Source organism: Triturus cristatus, chromosome 7 (genome assembly GCF_964204655.1).
Source record: "Triturus cristatus chromosome 7, aTriCri1.1, whole genome shotgun sequence".
NCBI lineage: Eukaryota > Metazoa > Chordata > Amphibia > Caudata > Salamandridae > Triturus > Triturus cristatus.
In genome coordinates this window covers 1,042,678,672-1,042,705,753 of record NC_140590.1, presented here as the reverse complement: position 1 = coordinate 1,042,705,753, position 27,082 = coordinate 1,042,678,672, and the positions used below count along the sequence as shown (strand labels likewise).

General features: G+C 42.8%; 1 protein-coding gene across 1 annotated transcript in view; it reads left to right on the top strand.

Annotated features, from left to right (window-relative positions):
* The window catches only part of STK32A (serine/threonine kinase 32A), a 636,628-nt gene extending 609,840 nt beyond the window's left edge, over window positions 1-26,788 (top strand). Inside the window, exons 12-13 of the mRNA XM_085618100.1 lie at window positions 9,650-9,714; window positions 10,954-26,788. Of these exons, the coding sequence (XP_085474226.1) occupies window positions 9,650-9,714; window positions 10,954-11,044 (156 nt within the window). The 3' untranslated portion in view covers window positions 11,045-26,788. The remainder of the gene's footprint in view (window positions 1-9,649; window positions 9,715-10,953) is intronic.
* Window positions 26,789-27,082: the final 294 nt, after the last annotated feature.

The window sequence follows — 27,082 nt, the reverse complement described above, 5'->3', positions numbered from 1 at the left end:
GAGTGGTCTGGCGGACTGGTTATTAAGGCTGAACCTTGGTCCCCAGTTCCAAATTCAGCAGCTCTGGCCATAGTGCCACATCCTCTCCCCCACTGAACCCCATACTGCCCCACTGAGGAAAAACTCAGACTGCCTTCAACTACAACCCAATTGTTGCCAGCTATAAACACATGGATGCGGCTTAATTTAAATTACGCACTGGGCAAGAGCAATATGTGGCCTACAAAAAAAAGTGACAGCATCCTGGAAAAAGCAAACAATCATAGGGAATGCAAAATTTTGCAAACCATGTGAGATGTAAGCAGGAACAACATGGTTACCTTAACACTTTTACACTCACTGTTCTGAAATCAGTGAGTGCTTTTGCCTGAAAAGTTAAGGACATGACAACAGAGCCCTGAATGGACCCATTTCAATGGCCATTGCTTATATCCTTACAAACGTAAGCAGTATGGTAAAAAAAAGACAACATCCCTAGATACAGAGCAGAAGTACAAATTTTGTTTTTCAATCCTCACATTGCAGTACCTCCAGGATTGGTGCACTAGTTCCAAGCCCAGGGAAAACAAAGCCAAGACAACAAAAATAGCGCTTCACTGGCAAACTCTGTAAAAGTGGCGCTAATGTGTTTGGGTGTGAATAAAATCAATCTGGACAGTTTGCTACCACTCTGTCTTACTTTATTTAGTTATTTATTCTTCATATTTTTAAACTTTTATTCCCGATGCTGAATTTTGGAATTAAATGTCAGAAAAATACGACATTGTTTTCCAGCAAAAGTGATTTTCTTTTTTGGATCCATTTCACAGGGAAGCAAATAAAAGAAAGGAGAGGAGACAGTGCGCACTGCGCACAGGCACCTCCTCCTCCTAAAAGGTTAGGTTGCTCTGCGCACACCGGCCCTGTTGGTGTCACCCCATGAGAGGGTGTCACCCGGTGCGGTCCGCACCCCCATAGTGACGCCGCTGCCCGTTTGCGTGGAGGGAGACAGTCAGAGGCTATTTTCGGGCTGAGAGGGAGGTTAGCGGTCTAGCTGTCTAACGTCCTCCATAAAACCGGATGCCTGGCGAGGCGCGCAGCGGGCGTGCCAAAGGCAAGCCCGTCTGCGCCCGCCCGCACTCAGCCATTGCCAGGAGCCAGGACCCCTGCTCGTTTCAGACTAAAACGGGGTATTAGTCATAAATGAACGAACATATTCAACTCTGGATTTACATGACATTAGAAGAGGTTTGCCAACCCTGTGCTCTCATCAATCAAGGGATATGGTTAGGACATTTCCAGCTATGGAGGAACCCTTTTCATGTAAATTTTGCCAGTTCCAAAGCCTTAAAATAGAACCTAAACACAGTGACCGCTGTGGCTCTCACCAGGACAAAGGACATTGCACCCCTAACAATGCTACCCATCCTTTAACAGCTTTAGTGAATCCTCCAACAATTCCAGTCACAGCTGGAAATGTTTCCTAAGTAATGTCAGATCCCTGCCAAAACATGGGGTAGAGGTGTGGGACCTACTTACCTCCCAGAACCCATACATAGGATTCTTGACGGAAACCTGGCTCAAACCCGGCTCCCCCCGCCATTACAGTAGCACTCCCAGAGGGCTACCGGATCCAAAGATTGGATAGACAACCCAAAGTGGGGGAGGGATAGCCATTGTCCATAAAGATTGCATCAAAGTATCTATACTTGAAAAACGGTGCAACAAAAAGATTCATATTCTAGTCTTTCAAATTGACCTGCTACCACAGCACAGTTGGAAAAGTGCCTTAGTCTGCCGGCCCCCGGGCCCCCTTTCAGACTTTTCGCTTCAACTTATGGAATTGATAGCTCCCCACGTTATTTCCACCAAAACTTTCTACTGCTGGGAGATTTCAATGTACATAGTGAGTGTACCACAAATCTAGATGCCTCGGTGCTTCTGGCAGATCTAGCTTCTCTAGAATTAGACAATTAGTTAAGATCAACGATGGCCCCACACATGCAGCGGGACATACACTTGACCTTATTCTTACCAACTCGCCCAGTATTCTATGCAAACCTCCCCGTCCGCTTACTTGGACGGATCATGCATTAATTGACTTCCACATCAAGGGCCCTAGGGTGCAGGACGCACCTCGACCAGCCTCCCATCACCTCCATAGAGAGTGGCATAAAATCACCCTGATCTTCGCACAGAAAAACGGATGTGCAAAAATCTGGAGAGGTGCTGGCGCAGAACCCATGATGGGAAGGATAAAGAGAGATATAAGATCGCTCTGACCCACTATCATAAACACATAAAAGTGGCACAAAGAGCCCACATCGCACAACAGCTCAATGAGGAAGGGAATGCCCCCAAAGTCCTATTTCAGATTCCCAAATCCTTCACCAACCCAAAGGCTTGCGACAATGAGGAGTCCCCCTCTCATGCACTCTGTGATAAAATAGCAATGCATTTTACACAGAAAATTGAGCTGATCTATGATAAAATCACCTCAGCTGGGAGTTCTCAGCAGGTTCTCACATCTTATAGCCCACCCACACTCACTAAGGTGCAGCTGTTGGAAAATGTTCCTCCCCTTACTTATGATGACGTGGAATCATTGTTACTTACAGTAAAATCAGGCTCTCCCCTGGACATCATTCCAGCCAAAATTTCTATCTTACTTTCCAAACAACTTTCCCCACCAATCTGTTCACTTCTCAATCTCTCAATAAGAGAGGGACATCTTCCCACTGAATGGAAGGCAGCACAGGTCATTCCTATTCGCAAGAATACTAAGGCCCCTATGGATGACTTGTCCAACTTCCAGCCTATTTCGCTACTACCCCTTCTGAGCAAGTTACTGGAAAAGCACAATAATAAACACCTGTCTGACCATGTCAAATCTACCGCAAGCATTGATCCTTCTCAATCTAGATTCAGGCCCAAGCATAGCACTGAGTTAGCCCTGACTGCTTTCACGGACAACATTAGGCTGTGCCTTGACAGCGGACAATCAATGTTACTTGTGCTGCTTGACCTCTCGGCCGCATTCGACGCTGTCTTCCACCAAATCTTGCTCAGGAGAGTGAAGGAAATTGGACTCTGAGGATCGGCCCATCAGAGCTTTCTCTCTCTCCGCTCCCAGACCATTAACCTAGGTCCTTTTTGTTCAAAGACCATGGATCTGACCAAGGGAGTGCCCCAGGGCTCTTGCCTGAGCCCTACTTTGTTCAACATATATGTCTCTCCCTTGGCAGACCTACTTAGGACATTAGGGGGCAGATTTACAAGCCCCTTGCGCCACTTTTGCCTCAATTTTAACATGGTAAAAGTGACGCAAAAACTGCCCCTAGGTTTCACACACATTTCTTATGCTGATGACTCAGCTTTTATTTTCATTTAATAAATCCACTTCCAAGGCCCAGTCCACCTTCTCCGCAGGTATGATAGCCATATCAAACTGGATGAGGAGCAATTTCCTTCAGCTTAACGTAAGAAAGACCGAGATCATGCTCTTCGGAGATGCACCACTGCTGTGGTCACCTGATTGGTGGTCGGTGGATCTAGGTGATTCCCCTGTACCTAAGATGGTTGTCAAGAATCTTGGCATTCGTCTAGACCAGGCACTGACCATGAAAGAACATGTGGCCTACACTGCTGGCTCCTGTTTCCATGTGCTTGGACTGTTACGGCAAGTCTTTCCTTTTCTCCCCTTATCTACACGGAAAACTATAATTCAGGCATTGGTATTGTGCTGCCAAGACTACTGCAACGCCCTCCTGTTCTCAGCTAATGAGTCCTCGCTGAGCAGATTGCAGGTAGTCCAAAACACCGGGGCGCGCCTTGTCTCGAATGCCCCACCCAGAACGGCCTCCCTTCCTCTCCTTCAACAGCTTCACTGGCTCCCGGTACGCAAGCAAATCAAGTTTAAAATCTGTTGCATCGTCCACAAGGCCATGAATGGCAAGGGCCCCATTTATCTTGCAAGGAAATTCAACCACTATATTCCTACTAGGTCTCAGGAACTAAATCTCTTCTCCTTGTTCTTCGGTTCAAAAAGTCAAGGATGGGTGGGAAAGCTTTCTCTCACCTTGCCCCCCTCTACTGGAACCAGCTCCCCACCCACCTGCGACAATACCCGGACCACCCTCAATTTAGAAGGCTCCTCAAAACTGTACTATTTTAGCTTGTCCCCTTCTTCGGCCTACTGTAGCATATCCACAGCGCAGAGATACCCCTTCGGGGGTGATTCCGGCACTCTACAAAACAAATAAATAAATAATGCATAACCCAATCAAATTTCATAGATATCTGTTCAGCCATTTTGTCACTACGTCTGATAAAAAAGTCTCTGAAAAATGTATTGGGACCCCCCCTTTTATATTTGCAGCCCCTTCACCAATCACCCAAAAACGTTCCATCTCTACCAATGTAAAAAAATCTGTAGGCCTGGAAAGTGTAGTGGAGATTCGTCAAAGGGGGGGGCAAAGGTATTAGTGAACAAAAATTGGAGGAATTCCTATACCTGGGAATCCTAACTATAACTACAGAGTGGCTACATCCACTCTGTAATAAAAGTGACTAGATCAAATTACGGCTACATGAATGACGTATGTTCATAATGTTCTTAGCCAATACATTATACCACTACATCTTTGGATCATTGGTACACTAACTTTAGCGCTATCCCTAAACTTACCTTAGACACCACCACATACCCTGAATGTGACTTTAAACATAGACCTAAAGCTAAATCTACATACAACACCTTAACCTAACACTCCCCATCATCCCACCATAGGCCTCATATACACATTAGGTTTACCCTAATTATAAACTCAAATCTAATCCCCTCTCTAAACCTAAGCATAACCTTACAACTAACCCTAACTTTAATCAGAACACTTTAGCTAATACCAACTATAATTGTAACCCTGAGTCTCATCCTAAGTCCCTAACCCTACGCTTAATAATTACCTAAGCCTAACCCTAATCCTACACTTAACACTGTAACTCTTCACAATGACTGACACTCACCCTTACCAACTGTACACCTAATGTCAGAGTAGTATTGTCAATGTTGTGGTGTGTGTCAATGTATTGTGTGTCACTTTGGTCAACTTTATATAGTGCTGTGCACCAAGTGATGCCATCCTTATGTAGGACTTCCCTCCATTCTCCACAATTGTCCATTAGCACAACTTGAGAATATGAGTAATGGATGCACAAAACCATGGGTGAACAGTGGCAAATTGCTGGACCTCTAAGCTGAGGCCACGGAGAACAAAATAATCACACAGAATCAATTTGCTAAATATTTTTGTGTGTGAATTAGGTTTAAAAATGCACAGGACTTAAATGCCTTTCTCCTCATCCCTAAATGTTATTTTATGTTATGTGTATTTGTGAATCACACTATCATCCGTGAGTGAATCCTGGCACTGAGCAGGTGTATGTGCCTAGCCCTGCCTATAGTAAGTTGGTTAACAGGAAGCCAGTTCTTCAGTTTCTTGTGGAATTCAAGAAGAGGATAGGAGGCTCTGATGTGAAGCGGGAGACCATTCTATGCTTTAGGAGCGAAGTAAAAGAACGCCCATCCTCCTGATTTGGTTCTGTTTATGTGTGGGATCTGTGTGAGTGGGAGTTCTTTGGAGCTGAGCTGTCTGAGTGGTTGGTGGAAGGAGATTAAATTGTTTAGATAGGTGGGGCCTAAGTTGTGTAGTGTCTTAAAAGTGTGTGGGAGGAGTTTGAAGAGAGTGCGTTTGTGTATCGGGAGCCAGTGGAGCTCCATGAGGTGCGATGAGAGTTATGTGTGGGAGGTTGAGGATTAGTCTGGCTTTCGAGTTCAGAATGGTTTGTAGTCTTCTAGTGAGTTGCTTGTAGATCCCGTTTTAGAGGATGTTTTCGTAGTCCAACTTGTTAATGACCACGGAGTGAGTGACACTTTTTCTTGCATTGTTTGGGAGCCATTTGAAAATCTTCCTCAGCATCTTTAGGGTCTGGAAGCAGGACGCGTGACTGTTTTGACTTGTGCGATCAAGTCCAGTTTGCTGACAATGATTATTCCGAGGTTCCTGACGTGGGTTCAGGTTGTGGGTCTGAGTTCACCCAGCCACCAGTTGGAGTCCCATGGTGAGGTGTTCTTGCCAATGATCCCTACTTCTTCTTTGTCAGTGTTGAAAGTGAGGCAGTTGGCTTTCATCCAGTTAGAGACTTCAGTCATGCAGGCAGTGAACTTGTTTCTTGCGCTGTGGTCTTTTTGGAGATGGAGAATATGAGTTATGTTATCTCTATAATGAGAGACTGTTGATGTTGTGTGAGCAAATTTCTTTAGCCAGAGGAATCATGTATGATTTGAAGAGGGTGGAGCTGGGGGACGAACCTTAAGGCACTTCGCAAATGAGTTTGTGGACTTCCAGGGAGTGAGGTGCTAGGCTGATAGCTTGTGTTCTATCCGTTTGGAAGTTGCAAATCCAGCAAAAAGCGGGTCCGAGGGTGCTATTCTTGTGCCTGATGAGGATGGGGTGTAAGACTGTGTCAAGTGCTGCAATTATGTCCAGGAGAATGAGTGCTGCTGTGTCTTCCCCTGTCAACGATTATGCAGATGTTGCAGTGGCGGTAATGGTGCTGTTTCGGTACTGTAGTTGGGCCTGAATCCGGACATCATGGCTTCAATGAGCTGGTGGTTGCTGAGGTGGTCATTGAGGTGTCGGTTAATTAGTTTCCATAAGACCTTTGCCAGATATGGTAGGAGGGAGATGGTTAATTAGTTTTTCTAAGACGTTTGCCAGATATAATGAGAGTGAGATGGGTCTGACGCTGAAAAGCATGGCTGGGGGACCGGATGGTTTCTTGAGCGGGGACATTACGATGGTATGCTACCAGGTGTAAAGGAATGTGGCAATGGAGGTGTTGAAGGTGGGTGTTAGTGCTTCGTTGATCAGTAGGAGTCTTTTTTTTTTTTTATTTCTTTTTATTAAACATATTCAGAATATTCAACATAGGTACAGTTCCATCAGATAAATGACAGGGAACACAGCGATATCAAGGTATATAGGCTTAGGAGGATGAGGATTGGAAGTTATGGTGAGGGGGGATTGTCACATTCGGGATCATCTGGTGGGGTACATATATAGCCACAATATGCATTCCAGGGAGTCCAGATCCTAGACCACTTTTGGGGACAGCCCCTAGCTGCATAAACTGTCTTTTCCCGTAGCATACACCAGTCTAGGTCCGTCTCCCAATCCACGACCCTTGGGGCTTGTGCTGCCCCCCAGAGTTGAGCAATGTTTCTTTTGGCAATCATGCAGCCCAGTGTGACCCATTGTATAGCATGTGAGTTTAGGTCAATAGGTTCCCAGATATTAAGGAGGCATCTGGGGGCTTCCGGCCTTACGGTAAGCTCGAGTGCCTGGCTCATAATGTTATGAATATTTTGCCAGTAAGCCTGTATTGGGTCGCAGTGCCATATTATGTGAATGAACGTGCCTAGCTGGGTGCATCCCCTTCTGCAATACCCATCCGCTGAGCCACCCATGTGTATCAATTGGGGCCCCGTGATGTAGACTCTATGTAGTAATTTTAGTTGTACAAGACGGAGGCGCGCCGAGATGGAGACAGTTTTGGGGGAGGAGACTGCAGTCTGCCAATTTTCATCGTCCAACTCGATACCGTCCGTCACCCATTTCTCTCGCAAATGCATCAGTGGGTCATCCATATTGTTAATGAGATCCTATATGTTAAGGAGATGGCTCTCTCGGGCAGATAGCCATCTAGCAGTCTGTCCTACAGTGGTGAATAATCAGGTGGGGAGGTGTCGCGGGGTAGTGCCGTTAGCAATGCCTGGCGTATTTGCAAGTAGAGAAAACGCTCTGATTCTGCCATGGTGTATTGAAGTTGGAGGGAGTCAAAGGACTTAACGCCATTTTTGTCCCACAGATCTCTAATTTGTGAAATACCAATTAGGTCCCATTTATCAAAACCCTGCAAGTTGCCCAAGTCCCCGAGTCTCTGGGAGTCCCACAGGGGCGTGGAGAGGGTCAGCTTGTTGGTCCAGCCCAGCGAGGCGGTCACCATGTGCCAGATGTGGACGGAATGCTTGGTGGGGCCAGTATGGGGGTATCTATTTGGCTTAGAGTAAAGGGCCCTGGTAAAGGAACCGTTGGGAAGGAGCAGTCTGTCCATACCAAACCCGGGGTCGTCAGGCCGCCCATTGGTGCTGTGGTTTATTGCCGTTAGGTGTGAAGCCCAATAGTATTTCCTAATATCAGGCAGGCCAATCCCCCCGTCGAACCAGTTGAGGGTGAGTTTTTAAGAGCAATACGAGGCCTCCCATTCCAAAGAAGGTCTTGTTGAAGTCCCTCTATTTGTTGAAAGTAAGAATTTGGTACTGGATCTGCCGAATTCTGAAGGACGTAGAGAAAGCGGGGTAGGGACATCATTTTGAAGAGGGCCGCTTTGCCTAATAAGGAGAGGGGGAGCGATTTCCAATTTACGATATCTTGCTTTAGTCGTTGTATCGGGGGAGTAAGATTTCGGGTGAAAAGGAGAGTTTTGTCTAGCGAAATAAAAATACCCAGATATTTAAAACCGTCTGAGACTATTGGTAGGGTACAATTTCGAGGTATTGGGGGGGCCTCTCCACTCAAGACGTAGAGGAGAGACTTCTGCCAGTTGATGCCAAACCCGGAGTATCTACCAAAAACGGAAAGGATATTAAATAGCGCAATAAGGGATCTTTTGGGGGATGCGAGGTATAAGAGAATATCGTCCGCGTACAGGGATATTCGGTCTTCCCAGTCGGCCGACCACCGCAACCCACGGATCATTACACCCCTGCGGATCCAGGCCGCAAGGGGCTCAAGGGCTAAGGCAAACAATAGAGGGGAGAGGGGGCACCCCTGACGGGTCCCTCGGCTGAGTAAAAAGGAGTCGGATTTCCTGATATTTACAATTACTTGAGCCATTGGGGAGATGTACAGTAATCGTACCCATTGAATAAAGCCCGGCCCGAATCCTAATTTCTTGAGCACTGCGAAGAGATAGGGCCATTCAAGCGTATCGAAGGCCATCGTGGCAACTAAGGAGACCACAATGGCATCCTCGTGCAAGGTTGGTGCCCTGCCTAAGACCCCATGCAGTCTGAGAAGGTTAAGGGCGGTATTTTGCCGAGGCATAAACCCCGATTGGTCAGGGTGCACCAGGCCACCTATAACCATGATCAATCTATTAGCGAGCACCTTAGCTAATATTTTGGGCTCAGCATTTAACAGTGAAATAGGCCTATAGGAGGCACAATCAGTTTTGGGTTTTTTCCTCAGTAGGAGTCTTTTGGTAAATGTGTGGTGCAGGCAAGGGTCAAACGTATATATATACATTTTTTGTGTGTCTGTTATAGGTACTTTATATTGGACCAAGCTTAAGTTATTGATGACAAAGACATGCACACATTTAAGTCCGGGAGGTTTTGGATATCTAGGTTTGACCTCATTGGTGGATTCATTTAAAAACTGCCCATGGTAAAGTGGTTCCCAACAATCTGTTTATTGCACAGTCAGCAATCGTTAGATGCTTGTAGTCCTTGGTGTATACAATTTTGCTGTGTTCTAAGACACATTGCTCCTGATTACCTGTATTAATGTACTTGTTTTGATGTCTCCCTTTGATGTGTACCTTGAAGAACGGCCACCTTCAGGAGCATCTCGACTGCGTGGAAAAGGAATTTGTGGTTTTCAACAGGGAAAAGTAAGTAATTAAATTTGCGCTTACTTGGTCTGGCTGCAGATCACTGAAGTTAAATAGTCAACAGACAAGAATCCTTTTGTGAATTTGTGGCTGGTTTAAAAGTGGTATTTTTCGCTGTAAAAATATGTTTATGGCTGAACATATCATTATGAATAGGCCTAATTGTTTCTGCAACATCTCTGGAAATACTTCAGTGGTGAAGTGACCATTTAACAATCGTTATTTCCATATTATTTGCTTACTTCAATTTTTTTGTGTAGCACTGAACATGATGTATACTGAAGCTCCAGGGCACTTTCATTTTAACTCTTTCCGTGCTCATGACGGAACCACGCCGTCATGAGCCACGGTTGCCGTGTGCTCATGACGGAGTGGTTCCGTCATGCTGCGGCCATTGGCGGCCGCGCCGCCCACGCGGCGCTAATTCCCCGCCTGTGTGGGCGATTAGCGCCGTGGGCGGAGTCATGACGGAACCACTCCGTCATGAGCACAGCCCAACCTTGGCTCATGACGGAGTGGCTCCGTCATGAGCACCGCGCCACCGCGCTGCCACCCCGCACCCCCCAGCGCTGCGGCGGAATTTCCGCCGCAGCGAAGGGGTTAAAATGCAATAAGAAATATGTCAAAACAACTGAGATAGAAAAAAAGCAAACAGTCAGTATTGTGTTCCATGGTTGGGATTCCCAGAGTTGCCAAGGTGCTTTCACCAAAATGGGTGCAATTGAGATTTTATAGATCTTAACCTAATCTTTGAGGACCTACACGACCAGATGGCTAATATATCTTCCAATGTTTGGTCAGGTGTGAAGGTGCTTTGACACAGGCTGCTGTGTGCGTTAATTAATGGACTTTTGGTTAAATTTTCTTTGAGTAGAGCAAATGTAGCGCTTTAACAATATATCTAAAACAGCTGGATTGCATACAACCTATAATTAATCAAGATAATAGAACTGGAACCGCTCTATATCCGAGACAACATTGTTTACAAATTGTGGTCACCATAACAGTTGATGACATTTTGCTTGAGTATCTATCTGATTGTGAGTTTACTCTCAAATCAGGCAAATCATGGTACCATCAGAGAATATAGTAGAACATATTTTGTAAAATGTTTGCCTTTTCCCAAAGGATGCTTGAAAAGCCAAACCAACAATAAATTGTACTCGAATACAACATAAATCATTATTATTGTTCCAATTATATTTCCAATTTTACAAGCTGTTTTTTCATCTCCTCCAGGACAAAGGTGGAACTCAATGAAATTCAGGAGAGTCTCACAATCTCACAAACCAAAGAGAAAGATGAAGATGGAAAAAATAACAATCTCTGAAGTCAACTGTGAATAATTCTTGTTTTTTTTAATTTGTATGTTTGGTCACTTTTTTATATAAATATTAAGCTGTCTGTATCCAGTAACTAGACCACTGTGAGTCTAAGCAGAAGAACACAGTAAACGGTCAGCACAGTTGAGTTCCGAGTTCCAAAGCCGCTGTGACAAAGGCTCCAGATTCGTTCTTTTTGGGTTTGGGACAGATTCTGGGTAATTGCAGTAGGATCCACCTGTGGTTAAATTCAACATTATTTGCCAGAATCACAGCAGTCAATCAAATTAGTTGCTTTGGTCAAATTTCAGAGTCTCGCTTTTTGGCTATTCAGCTGATAATCACAGAACCTATCAACACAATATGTTGATTCAACCCGCAAGTCTTCGTTGGTCCATAACTTGGATCCAATTGATTGGAGGTTCATGCGCAGGCCAGGTTATAGGGATGTTATATGTTTTCATTGACCAAAGAACAGGCAAAGGGAGAACCGGTAGATCATGACCATACAGGCTCAACCCTTTTGATCTATCTTAGGCCTCAAAGCTGTTCACAGATGTGGAACATTGCACATAGATTACTTTCTCATAAATGTAACACTTACATGCAAGCTGGTGGAAAATAAAAAAATAAAATTTCACTTGGCAGGAAATTGCCACGCTTAGCACTTTCGCGATCACCAGCACATTATTTTTATGTTTATTTATTTATTCACTTCATTACATTGGCACACCCCTAAGTAATTCCTTGTAGTGTTTGTGGGTCGTTTGGAAATGTTTAGGTTATCAAGTGAGATGCCTCTCAGCTGATGCAAAATGCTTTTGACTACATGACATTTGCCATGAAATAATATGATTTTTTTGATCTGCTATCTTACCCATTCACTGGCTTCCTACCTGGTCCAGACTTGTGTTGGCTTTAAATCACTGTGATTGACACATAAATGTCTTTGGGAATGTGCAAGAAACCTGGCTAATGTAGTCAGGGTAGGCTTTGATGCTCAAGAGAAATAAACCCTCTGGAAGGCTCAGAATATTGACTTGACGATCATTATTAGCAGCTGCAGACACCTTTTCTACACTAGCCTAATGTGCTCCTTCACGTTCTAATAAATGTCGTCACAAAAATCCCTCATTCTTAGCCAGGTAATTAAGCATTTTGGCATTCTTTTTAGTACATGAAACCAAACATACTAGCCTTGTATTTAATTATTTTTAGTACATTAAACTTTTTGGAAAAATGCGTTTTTCATGAAAACTGCATTAAAATAAACAAAGAATGCAATTAAAATGCACAACTGGTTATGGCAGTTTTGTAAACACATTGTTTAGATTCATCTAGGTTCTTTGTACAATGGACATTCTATCCATTATAGGTAACCGCAAACTGAACATCCCTGTTGCAGTCAGACGGCCATTGTTAAATAGACTCTGAAGAGAGCGGCTGCCCTGACCTTCAGTTGAAACTTTCCAGTATCTTGTCTATCCCGGACATCGTGATCTCTGATTTCACAGAAAATCAGAGAGACTGTGATTTTTTTTTTAAAACAAATATTTGTGCTTTTTACGAAAATAATGTGCCACAAAATGATTTGATGATCCATGCTGCAATGTCCTGGAGGGTCTGTGGTCCAACAAAGCAATCCAGAGATTCTGGCAACATTTACAAATCTCTCTGCCCTTGGCTTTTTGGTTTATTATCAAGTCAGCAGTACACATCAATGCTAATACTCGACGATAGTAAAGTCAGCAGTATCGCAGTCACAACTGAAACCATAAATCGATTGGAAAAGCACATTTTGATTGCTAGTAGTTTTGGCCTTTTTTGATGGACCTGTAAGATGCTTGGTAGAAATGAATACACACAGTTACATTTATTCATGAAATACATTTATGCAGATTGGTCAAGTGGTAAATGTATAGGGACAAAGAAAGAGTACACAATATATGCCCTATTATAATTACCGTAGTATGTTAGACTTGAATGGGCGGTATGCCAAGAGTGCCATGTGTACAGAGCATCCTGTTTTGTGTTCCTTCTGTGATTTGATGTAAATTTGTCTAGTTTTTTATTTATTTTTATTTTCACAAGACAATGCTATAAATATATCTTGTCAGTTCAGCTTATGAAGCAGTTCATGAGCTGAAATTTGAACCAAAACTTGAGTCTCATTGGTCAAGGCATATTTTGCTCCATTAGCAAACTTAAAGGTCGAGAACCAGCTCCCTCTGTACGCAAACTTAATCGTGACAACACATTTCCCGAGGCCATCTAGGGTCTAATTGAGCATACCCCAACATCACGTTGAAGTGGAGCAGATCACAGATTTGTAAAAAAAATCATTTCTTCCCCCCAAAAGAGAAATAAAATTAGGATGCAAAGATTAACCCACAAAACTTTACTTTTAAGGCTTTGGATTTGTGAATCGGTTTGTGAAACATTTCTGGTTTAGAAGCACACATCCAAATTAAAAAACAAAACTTTTAGATGAGGAGTTTCAACTACACCTGTGTGATCCTTGAAAAAGAGCACAGGGAGGCGTGGGACTCTATGTGGCTGAAGGCCATGCCAGGCACAGACCACCTGCCAGGCAAAGGTGAAGGTCAAAACTTGCTGGATTCATTGTCAGTGAGACTTGGTGCAGAGTGGCTGAAGAATACATATTGTGCCTAAAGACGGCTAGATATATTGGAAGAGTGTGCCCAGGACGCTCTCATGTTGGGTGGCCAGTGCCTAGTTGATTTTTTTGACTGAGGTACTGAGCATTACAAAAGGCTGTTGGCCATGTCCTGAGCCCTCTTTATGATAAGCGCTGAGTGAGGGGTGTTGATTACTTTGCAGTTCTAAGTGGGTACAACCACAGCAACATACACAGCACATATTACCACAAAAATAACGCAATGACTCAACAATAGCAACATAACAATAGAACAGTGGCAACACACAAGTACACAACACAAAAGCACCACACAAATTATTAATAAAGCATACAACTACAGCTGGGCCAGTGTTGGGCCTGGCCCTGTCTGCAAGGTCACCCCCAAACTTTTTGCCTACTTACCTCCAATTTTCGCTGGTTTTAGTTTTTGTTGGCCTTTGGACTCTGCACACTTTACCACTGCTAACTAGTGCTAAGGTGCTTGTACTCACTCCCCTAAACCTGGTTTGATTAACATATACCTAATTGGCATATTTAATTTACATATGATTCCCTTGTAGGGTGGTATGCCATATACCCAGTACTTGTAAAGTAAATGCTACCAGTCGGCCTGCAGCATTTATTGTGCCACCCACTTAAGTGGCCCTCCAAAACACGTCCCAGGCCTGCTATCGCAGCCTGAATGCAGTGTCACTCTGCCATGTCGACTTGGCATTTAATCCCCCTTGTTAAACCTTAAACTCCCCTTTTATTATATATGAGTCAGTTAGGCCCTAGGTAGTCCATAGTGCAAGGTGTTGTGTAATTAAATGGGTGGAGATGCACTTTTAAGTTTTACAGGTCCTGGTAGTGAAAAAAACCCAAATTTGTGTGTTCACTACTGTGAAGCCTACTCCTCCCATAGGATAACAAGGGGAATTTCCTACTACATTTAATAAGCTGTAATTCCTAATTGAGAGGATGTAGATATCTCCTGTTTGGTATCTATGAAATTGTAATGATACATCCTCTTTAATGGTAAAGTCAGATTTGTCATCACAGTTTTGAAAATGCCAATTTACAAAGTTTATCAGGTAATGGTGCCTACAAGGGATTTATTTTTCACAAAGACGTTTGATACAATTTATCACTTGTTTCAAATGTCTTACTATAACATCACCAATCAATTACAACTATGCATGTACCAATTTGTCAAATTAAATGAATTCCATTAGCCAGGTATATTGCTTTTTCTGATTTATCAAAACACGAAGAATTAGGGGTGCAAAACAAAGTCCTGACACAATATTGATAACAGGTGTTACAATTATTACAAATGAAAGTTAGCTAGGCACCAATGTATGAATGCCCGCTGCCTGTAACAGCACATCTAGAGTCTATCCTATATATAAGAACTAGATCTCTTAAATTAATTTTAATGTTTAAAAAGAAATCGGGTTAGGCGTGGAGGTTTCTGTCTCTGTTGTAAATGATCTGCGAGACCATCTTCAGGACACACACTTTGTTTGAAGATCCAGGACCCCTAATTAGCGTGTCAAGAGTTATAATGATGTGGTTATTTTCTTCTAAAGTAGGAATGAGACTTCTGGATTATAGAATATTTAACATCCCATTTAAGAATGTAGAAGAGGTGGAACTTAATGGTGTACGAGACCGCCGATAGATGCCGCAGTTAGATTAGAAAATAATTAAATTCCACCTCTTTTACATTCTTTTATGGGAGGTTAAATAATCTATAAACCAAAAGTTATTTTCATGTTGTCAGGTCTCAATGCTCCCAGTCCTGTGTTTTTCAGTTTTTAAATAACTGTCATCAAGTCTGTGAGTTCAGGTGGTTTAACACCCCATAACTAGAACTCCAAGAACACAGCATGTAAAATGAAATCCCAGCACTGCAGTATGGTGTCCTGGTGACACAGAGATGAGTGGCAACTCTAATGCCTATGCTTGCGAATTACTATAAGTTTTGGTGCTAAGGGAAGCGACCTTTCCCGTGGTAATGGGGGAGACCAATTTTTGGCTGCAGGGGTTTTCAGGTACTTCATTGTTTAACCCATCAACATAGATAAGAGTGCATTTATGAATCACGCTGCCCCTTGCAGATATCCAGTGCTGGTTGTGCAGTCCTCCTTCCAACATAGCTGAGGTTCTGTAGTTGGCCTTGGCTGGTGAACTCTGCTCCGTTCGCACAGTTTGTGGAGTTTTTTGCACTCTGCACCCCGCGTGCCAACAGTAAGTTGGAGAGCGCAAGCAGGGAAAATCAAACGCTAGACTGCTTCCCAGCGAGATTTCTCAACGCGGGCGGTCACGGATGGTCACAACCGCTCGGGTTGAGAAACCCTCTGTTCGAGTTGAGGATGCTGCAGCTCGATTAGATCTGTTACTTGAGCAGCAGAAAGAAGCTGTGCCCTCTTGCACTGTGCATGATGCCATTCTCACGAATTTTACAGCGTTAAAAATCAGCATGAATGGCACAAGGTAATGCACTCCGCCGCTCGCGGAACTCCGCGTAGTTTGGTGGAGTTTTTATGTCACCCTTGCGGAGTTCCACATGGTGGAACCCTGCGAACTCCGCCCAGGCCTATTCTGGAGTTCTAGTTTCAGATGCTTCATCGATGATGATGCTAGGATTTTCAGTGCTCCAGGCAAAATAGTTTTTTCGCTTGATGATATTGCTTATAGGGAATGAGAAAACGTTTGTAGACATTTCGATGTAATTCAGCACCACCACTGGGTGGTATTCTAATGCTTCCTTGCTTCTCCTTAAAGGGGCCATGCATTTGACGGTGTCTCAATTGGTCTCATAACATCAGACATCATCAATCTGAGGACCATTCTGAAGAGCAGCAGCCGTGTGCCTGGCAGAAGCAGGGCTCAAGCCCTCCTCTCGGGCCCCGTCTGGATCCACTCGACCTAACGAGCCTCTGTGACAACAGGTGATCGCGAGAGTAGGAGAGCAAAATAGAGCACTCGCCGGGCAAACTAGCTAAACCAGCTAAAGCCTTCCGCTTTGACAGTGGCGGCGTTGTAAATAATTTAGTGGCGTTTTGGTTGCTCTCAGTCCTGGCAATATTTTGAAAGCGTTCCTCATAAAATCGAAGTGGCAGCTCCAGGTAGCTGGCAGTGAAACCGAAGCCATCTGCCGGGCAGCGGAGCAGATGAATGAATAATACAGACCCGCGCTCCGCGTGCGGGATGAAAGGGGAACCCTCGGAGGAGCACACACACAGTAGCTGCGTTAACTAAATTCAGCCTGGTGCACGAACGAAGCATCCACTGCTTGGTCCACCTGCGCGCAGCCAGTAGGATAACTCAGCGGATCAGCGAGCCTGCTTCAGCAATATGTCTGCTTAGAGGCAGATCGCAGGTGTGAATATTCATGAGCCCTGGCCCAGGCTTAACTAGACTGCGGTGGTGCGCACGAGACAGTTGCGTCACGAACGGGGGACGTGGAGCTAATTGCCCTGAGCCCGCTCTAGGAAGGCATTTGAGAGAAGATTAAATGTGCGCAGCAAAATCAAGATAACTACGCCTAACCAGGACTTTGTTATTGCAGTGTCAGGGGTAGAAATGCTCTGCAGGAGCCTGTCACGTCCATTTGTAGTGGAGGAGAGGGGAATGAGGGGCGATGGGTCTTGCTGAAAAAGAGGAATACTGCAAGATAAGCGGGTGAAAAGTGCAGTGCGTAATTTTCTCATCCTAAACAAATACTGACATTTGGCTTTTGTGTGGCAAAATCATTTCTGTGGTGACATATGTAGATAGGAGTGTAGTATAATGGGAAGAAGGAAAGCGGAAAGGAGGAAGAGGTTGTTTTGCAAGGATAGGAAGAATATTTAAACAGCACATCTTTTATTTGCCATGCACAAAAAAATGGCCTGACGCAGCACCTCTTGGAAGTCGACACAAATAGAAATGAAGACAAATAGATTAGGGGCACATTACTATTATTTCACACAATGCGGCGCAGCAAGGGAACTTGAAAGGTAGAGATCAGAAATGTTCCATATTTTACAAAGATATGGAGCATTTCTGCTCTCTCCTTGCACTGTGGGCTGCCCAGAGGCAACGCAGGCACCCTTGCACCATGGTGCAAGGGTGCCTGGGTTATGTGCAGGATTGTTATTGTGCAGGAAGGAATCCCTTCCTATGCAAAAATAATCCTTAGCGGCATTTTCCTCTATTTGTGTTGCAAAATGCAGCACAACTGGAAAGAGAAGAACCAAGAAGAAATTAATATTACTCTGTATTTACTAAACCACGCAAAGTGCCTTCGCATGGCATAGTAAATGCCAAAAATGATTTTGCATCAGGCCTGCACCACTAAAGATATACAACCCGCCGCAAAAGCATAGTAAATCTGGGCCATAGTGCTTAATGCTGGTCCACCTATTTTTAAGCACACTTTTATTTATTGTTTTTTGTACAATTGGTATAGGTTAGTACAATGATTCACATAGTGTAGATACCTTTGTGAATGTGCAAATCTGATGTTTGAATCCTGGCCCATCGTCTCAGCCTCTAATACATTCAAGGTCGATAAAATTCCTGTGTTTGGCTTCCCTACCAAAATGTTTTGTTTTGGACCCACCAAAGCCTGTGACAACACTGGCAAGAATTGTAGGGCCTGATTCGCAAAGGTAAACGTACACTTTTGTGTCAGTTTACACTTGCTCTAGTAACTTTACTACTGTTTTGGTATTCACAGACTACAAGTGTGATGTTAAAACCGGTAAAAATACTAATAGTAAAATGACACTTGTAGTTTGGTAAAGTGGCCCTTTTGGGTAAGTTTACACTTGCTGTCGTAATTTTACTTCTGTTTTGATATTCACAAACTTTGGGGCACATGCATCAAGCCTGCATTTTGCAATTCCCAAATAGCGAATTTTACAGATTCACTATTTGGGAATCGCAAAATGCAATGCATGTAGGAATCACAAAAAAATTGCGATTCCTTAACATTTCCCAATAGCGATTCGGCAAATAGCGAATCGCTATTAGGTAATGTGACTTCAGTCATTCGTATGGGCCTACAGGCTCATAGGAATGTAAATCCGGTATTTGTAAAGCACAAACTACTCACCCTTATGGGTCTCAAGGCACTGGGGGCCGTCATGGAAATTAAGTGAGCTATTGCCCAGAGTCACATGGTGCTGAGCTGACCTGCCCCTGGAGCCGGGGATCAAACCATGAGACCTGTGCTCCGAAGTCAGCTGCCCGGGCCGCTGCACCACACCTCTACACTGTCCAATGTATGGTAATGCATTCACTAATTGCGATTACCAAATTGGTAATCACAAATAGCGAATGCAAACCCGAGGCTGCCAGGGGGCCTAAGGCCCCCCTGAAGCACCCTGAGAAAAATGCAAGTGTGCACATGTAAAGCAAACACATGCCCTAAGGGCATGTGTGCGCTACATGGCACTTTGAAAATGCATCTTTGTGCATTTTTCAAAGTATACACATATTACCATCAACTTGAAGTTGAGGTAATTAGCATTTCCTAAATGCACAGTTCGCATCGAGGAAAGGCTTTTCGCATCTGCATTAGGGAATCGCAAATTGAGATTCCCTATTTCCATTTGCAATTTAGGGAATCACAAAAAATTGTGTTTACATAAATTGCGAATTGCCTAAAAGTTACATGCATCAGAAAAGGCCATTTTGTGATCGTAAATAGCCAATTTTTGCGAATCGCACTGTTTGCAATCGCAAAATGGCTTGATGCATGGTGCCCCTATGACTGTAATTTAACATTAGTTCAATGACTTGTAGTCACAGTACACTTGTAGTTAGTTAATGCGAAAGCAGTAGTAAAGTTGTTACAGCAAGTGTGAACGTGCACAAAAGTGTAAGTTTACCTTTGTGAATAAGGCCCCTAGTCATTATGTTGTAATGGTTTTCACTGACTGCTTACCTGGAACATTTGCAATTGTAATAGAAAAAAGAATACTGTCAGGATTGGCTTTTTATCCAACTGCACTTTACGTTGTAGAACTATAAAAAACAAAATCTACACTTCCCAGATCATGTTCTAGACTGGCCTGACCACCTGACCGCAATGACAGTAATAATGCCCTGATTACTTACTGGTAATCCTCATTATTGTTAATATAACTCGTCCTCGTTTTAGTCATAACCGTAGCTATTATTAAAGACAGGAAACAAAAGAGGACTGTTTTTATTAACCCCACCCATTGTCATCTGGTTCTATAAATAATTTAGCATTTCTCCAGCACTTTCTGTTATCCCAAGCTCTGTCAAAGACCTGCACCTAGGAAAGGTGGGTCGGGTGTATTAACTGGGATGAGGAAGGCGTTGGATTAGGAGTAATAAAGATCACTGGTCAGGAGACTGGGCATTTCCTTTACATTATTTGGCCAAGTCATTACTTAGTGAGGTATATCAAAGCCATATAGCCTTTGATAAAAACCAAAACATGAATACCAAAATAATACAAAAGCAAATATGACTAGTCTCAAAGTGACAAAGGAAGGGGATTAGGAAATCAGGTATGTTTGTTTGTAGATACCAAAATATTAGTACAACCAATTATTTCATTGCAATTAAAGAATGATCATAAATAAAATATAATAAGGGGAAGACTTGCGAATTACAACATTGCTGACTTCAACACTCCATAACCCCAATATTCCTGTTTACTCTACACACTCTGAAGTCCATAATGTCATAAGAATGTGTGTTCTGAAGCATCAGCCCTGCAAATCTTTTGCAATGAAACACCCTTGAATTCTGCTCAAAAGGGTGTGACACTTTAGGTGAAATGCCCTTGCTCTTTCCTTGGTCCAGATTCAAATAGGCAAACAAATTAGCGGTATATATGTACAAAAGTTTATCGCCACCAGAAGGTCACTTTTTGTGACGTTCTGGTGGCGATAAGCCCTTTGCCTTATTTACAAGGCAGCGTTAAGCCACTTTTGTTGGCTGAGTGCCTCCTTGTGAATAAGGCCCCCTTTCATGCAGCACTTAGCGTGACAGGGGCAGGCAACACCCATTGCTTTTTGAAGCTGTCCCCTATTTACAAGGGTGGCGTAAATAGGAGGCAGTGCCAAAAATAAGACCAGGGAAAACCTGGTCTTAACCTGCTGAAACAAGGAGAAATAATTAATTTCTCCTAGTTTCCATGTGTGCTGTATTATGCAGCACATATAGAAGTTACAAATAACCATTATTGATCGTTTATGTGCAGGAAGGGACACCTTCCTGCACATGAACAATCATTACCCACAATGCAGGCACCAGTGCGCTATGGTGCAAGGGTGTCTGCGTTGGTGCTAGGTAGCTACATTTAGCGTCAGCGCTAGGGGAAACACAGGGGTGCACTGCATTCTTGTAAAGACTGCACATCCCTGCGTTTTCAGAATGGCAGAGTGCAATATTAGTAATTTTAGCTTAACACCGCGCTCCGACAGGCTCTTGTAAATATGCCCCTTATTGTCCTTAAGCCACTGACTGAAAATCATTTTAGCAAACTTCTTACCCTTCCCAGGAAGACCAAAGGAAACAAAGAGTCTCTTTTCCTGAACTTGCTGGATCTGTTAAGATAAACAGACAGAGAACAGTTAGCATCCAACAATTTCTGTTACTTTTCTTCTGAAAAACAATGTCAAGGAAAGGGAACTGGAAGGATGCTATCCTGAGATAAAATTCAATTTAGAACGAATCGGGTTTCAAGACTAAAGCATCATCCAGAAACTTTAGGAAAGGAGAAGGAGATAAAAGATCCGAGACTTCTGCCAACCTCTGTGATGTAGTGATTGCCGCCAAAAGGCACTCTTTGGAAAAAATAAAATCAAGATCAGCAGTGTCCAAAGGCTCAAAGGGAAAAGACCATAAACACCACAAGACTAGCGGAAAATCTCAAGGAGGAACAGAATAACAACAGATGGGTTGCGAAATAGGGAAACTCTTAAACATGCTATAGACTAAAACGTTTTCCTTCATTGAATTTTCCGACTCATGATTGCGCAAAGAACACCAACCAAAAATCAAAAGTTGCCAATGTCTAGAATAAGATTTGAGAGTAGAAGGTCTCCAAGAACCTCAGGCCACTTATACTAATTGTGGTGCCAATTCTTGTCTTGAGTGAGGTAACCTTTCAACTTCCAAATTGGCAGGGTGAGTTTCAGAGGAAGTAGAGAGCTGTTCATATTTAAAGGAGAAGGAAAGTGTGGAAAAACTCCAAGAAGCTGAATTACCATTTCTTTAAGTAGTGGAACCATGTACTTCTGGACCAAACAAAAAGTACTACAGTCATATGAGGTTTCTCCTGCTGGCTCTTTGACAACAACTTCTGGATTAATGGAGAGAGTGGAAGAGCAAACACTAGGTTATTTGGTGATTAAAGACCAAGTGCATCCACTCTCCTTGCTCCCCGTTGAGGGAACCTGGAGCAGAAACTCAGGAGAAGGCCATTCTCTCAAGAACCAAAGAGGCCTATTGACAGGGTCCCAAACCTCCTGCATACCTTCTGGAAGGTTGAAATAAATCCAAAATTTGTAAAGCGCGAACTAATCATCCCCTTAAGGGTTTCAAGGCGCTGGGGGCCGTTAGGGAGATTACGTGAGTTATTGCCCAGAGTCACATGATGCTGAGCTGGGCTGCCACTGGGGATCGAACCTTGAACCCTGGCTGTGCGCCACACCTCTCCCTCTTGATCCGGACAACCGTGTGAGGTTTTGGGAGGAGGCAAAGACTGTGCTTAAGAAGTCAATCTCTACATTTTCCAGACCTTTAATGTGCACTGCCGCTATTGAGAGTAAATTTTTCTCTGATCGAAGACCCACCGAACATGTGATCTTGTTCGGGGGCTGCAAGTGTGTGCTGCCTTGATGATTGATACAGGCACACTGACACCAGATTGTCAGACCATAACAACATATTGGATGGTGAAGATGTTGAGATGTACAAGAGGTCTGAACACTAATGGTATGTCCATTTAATACAAAGTTTTTTTTGCTTCTGCTGGATTCCATTTGGATTGCACTGACAGATTTCCCAGAGTGACACCCCAGCAAACAGTGCTGGCATTTGTCCTTGTGACATGAGGTGGGTCTGGATTCGGTGGAACTCCCCTGCAAAGGTGTATGAAATCAAACACCAACGAACATCAGATTCTATGCCTTGTTTCACTAGAATTATCTTCTCAAAGCCCTATGAAGCTGGTGAACAATATTTGTGAAGATCCCAAAGTAATGGCTCGAGGCGAAGCCTTGTCTACTGAACAGTGAGCACACAAACTGCAATTTGACCCTAGATTTCCATCTACTTGTAGGCTGACACTTCCTGCAGACGCATGAGACCTCTCAACAGAGTCTGAGACTGAGTTTCCCTTTCCACGGGAAGAAACAAGCTGCCCTGCTTAGAGTTGAACCTTGCTCCTAAGGAGATGAGATCTTTTGATAGTTCCAGATGACACTTTGGCATGTTTATGAGAAACACATGGTGGCTTAGAATAGGTGTAGACCATTTTAAATGACAAGTCTACTCTTGGACAGACAGTGCGTGAACCAACCAATCACCCAAGTGTGGAAAACAATTAGATTTCCAAAGAGGAAGGTGCGCAATCAAAGGAGCTACCACTTCTGTTAAGAAGGTAGTCTGATGGGGGAACTCTGAATTGCCAATGTACACAACATCTCAGATATTTTTTATTAGCCTTGGATGCTGGCCATCAAATCTAGTGTTGCAAGAAAGTGAACCCCTTTGAATCAATGGAATATTCATTTTTAGGGTTTCCATTTGAAAGGAATCTACAAACATGTTCAATTCCTTCAAATCTATAACAATCTGAAAATTCTTTTCAGTTCAGGCACTAGAAAAACAATTGAGGATATACCCTTCCTCTTCTCTGTTTTCTGCACCAACATGATAGCATTTTTCAACCAGAGTGATTGAATTCCTTCCTCTAAGGCCCTCTGTTTCTATCATTTTAGTAAGGGTATAGGAAGAGGCTCCAAGTGCATTTGAGGAGTTATTAATATTATCTAATACCCCCTTCGAATCGAAAAATGTTGTGTACCTTTCATGGGAGGCAAACGTTTCCAAAACCCCCAGGATGTAATGGATCAGTGAAAGTTTGAACATAATAAAGCAGCTTATTCTAGTTTATAGAGGCTAGGTAGGAAAAAGATCTGCCCCCAGTGCAAGATTTTCTGATCCGAGGGACTGTAAGCAAAGACTTGTCACTGGATTTTAGAAGTCTAACTGGGCGATGATGGGTGAGCGGTGAGCCTTGAAGATAGATATATGGGTTTTTTCCCAGTCAAAGAAATATGGGTTAGACAGAAAATGTTCAAACTAATTATTTTCGGAATTGGTAGTCAATGTAAGGAGGGTACAATGGGGGTAGAAGCTACCACGGATGGAAGGGTTCAAATGAGACGGGCTGCGCTGTTTTGGACAACTTGTAGCTAAGATTACACCATCTCATCTTACATTAAAATGTAATTTTTAATATTCAACAAGGTTACATTTTTTGCAGGCTTCCAGGGTTGGAATTGCCAATCAAGGATGACTCTCTTGTTCTGTCTCCCTGTCCAGAGTGGGCAGCCTTGCAATCAATCTAGAAATCTGATGTCAGATTGCTTGGAGAATCAAGGGTCTAGCCTGAGAAAATACAAATAGTATATCCTTATAATGTACATGACATGACTGAATCTTTCTGAGCTTGGGGAGGCTTTCGGGAAAGATCAGTCCGCCTGCTGGGAATTTAATACATTTTATTATAGACTACTTGGTTCCATTACAAAGATGCTTTGCAAAGCACTTTATTTATTAACAAAGGGAAAGGGGGCCAAGTCTAATTCTCTCCAGGGCTGTGAAATACACCTTTCTCATCAATACAGATCAAAGGAGACAATATTTGAACTCAGCTTTCTGCACCACAGCAAGATTGGCACCTAGAGCACTTTTACAAAACCTTCTCACGTTGAATAACCAGCAATTTGTCAGAAGACTTATCCTGACATTTAACCTTTGACTTTGTATGCACAGCAAATGTGACACGATAGCACAAAATTTAAAGGCATATTTATTGATCATTGACGTTCTGAACTCCAGCATGAATATTTCTAGGGGTGCTGCAGCACCCCCCACACACTAGCTTGCAGCGACTATGCCTTAGAATTGCCAACCTAAAATCTAGAATAAGCCAGAGTGCCCATACAATGTCAAATCACTTGATAATTTGAGTGATTTGAATATGTGCAGATTTGTCTCACTCAGCATTTGTGGTTGTTAGTTTTCCATTGTTCATATTTGTTCATTTTCAAGATCTCGGATGGAAAATTCCAATGGGGATGTCATTCTGGTCTCTGCTTCAATGTCTAGCCTTTGTATATCAATGTTGAGTATCATTCATTGACATTATATCAGAAATATTGTATATTTATTAGTGGTCAGCTAAACCCTGGCAGCCATGGTCAAGTTTTTGAACATTGTATTAGATTGAACTTGGAGTAAGTAACTATTTGAACACATTAGAGGTGCTTGTCTTTATTACTGCGGATTTCATTGTCAACACTGTGGTATTAGGTCCCATCATCTTTGTCATTAATCTAGGAGCAGGCAAGAAGGGCCATGAATTGGAGATTGTGTAGACTATTAAAAAGAAAGCCAATGGCTCTGTTGAATTTGAGATAAATGTGTCATAGTTACGCCCACCTTCATAGATATACACTAAGTTAGTGCTGTCCGCTCTTAAATGCACACCAACAGAGGCAAAATGAATAAGAATTAGTGGCTTTTCACAATATGGTTTTCACAACAACCAGAGGGAGCACTTTAAAAATGTGTGAATTTGTGATGCAAATGGTGGTGTAGCCTCATCAGAAAAATGATCCTGAAATGAATGCAACTCAGTTCTGTCTATATGGCATTTTGACCAACATCTCTGCTGTGGTCCCACATACTTGTTGGTTGTAATTCCTATTCTGTAATACCACAGTCAAAAGCAATTTTCACTGATCAGTTTTTTTCAGCATTGGTGGTTGGAACTGTGATGTCCTTACCTGGAGCTTAAATTCAGGATGAAAGAAACCCTGAAAAAAACCTGCTGTTTACCTCACCAGATCCATTGATAAATCTAACACTACAATAACATACAGTAATGCTATATTTTATATTACACTACTTTATATTTAAAGTTTTTTACCCAGTTTCAAGAAATTGCCATGCCGGTCTGCTTTGTTTATCATTTGTCTCAGCTCCTACATTGTTCAGAGTTAGCAGTTTCCAGATAGGGATCAACATATCTGTTTAGTTGTTGGTACCTTTCTCATAATAACTAATGTAATGTCCTAAGGTTACTGCAGCCAGTGCTTTAAATTGACAGTTATCTCTAGTAAGAGAGTACAGGTATGCAAGTCATAGGGAATTTAATATGTTTGTGTATAAGAAAAAATGTTAGTATTTGGTTGGAAAGAAGAGGGAAGGGTTTATTTCTTGGGCATGATGGTTGACAAAGTGTATCATTATGATCTGCCACTTGGCAGTATTTCTAACCATTTTCAATGAATTTGCTCTCAGTGTCTGGTAGAAACATGCCTTACCTAGCTGCTCTCTTTAGATGATCATCTTAGGAATTCTTCAAAGAGCAGTCAAAATTTCCAACAACAATTAGAGATTAAACTGATGAAACCATGTAAATATAAATTGAAATGTTTGCAAAATGTATCCCTCCCAAAACCCCATACTCCACTGTTGTCTGACACATCTGATTATGGTCTGTGTCTAGATTCACAATTACTGTGTTGAATCTACCACATCATGCATTGTCTATGTTGAGCACTACAACACTTTCACTGCTATGGCCCGAACAGGGTACACACGGTGTGCAAATGTAATATCCTTATCTTTATAAAGGGCTATGATCTTGTCATGGGAATAACTGCAAAGAAAGACATTATTGCCAGATGTCCAGTCACCAAGGCTAGCTGAGCCCGCCATCATTGTCTGAAATGTGTTTCACTTATACATAGATATATATGTGTGTTTGTTTTTATCAATGTAAAGAGCACTCTGTACCATTTTTTAGAATCAAGATAAAATAAACTTTATTTATACCAGATTATTGCCTCCTTCCTAATTTGATCGCATGTGAATTAAAGAAATTCTTAGGTGTGGTGAAAGAAAGGAAGATGATATTTTGATTCGTAGAGTACAAGATCAATTATTCATAGATAAAACATTGTTGATCAGGAATTGATAAATCAAGTACGAAGAGCAGTAGTATAATACTGAGGAAGCTTACATGCAGGGACCCACTTTAAGGTTCTTGGATACCAAAGATGCCACATGTGAATGATGATGTAAACTGCTGCATTGCTCACTGAAGATGAAAAATGTGGGCCTCATTTATGAG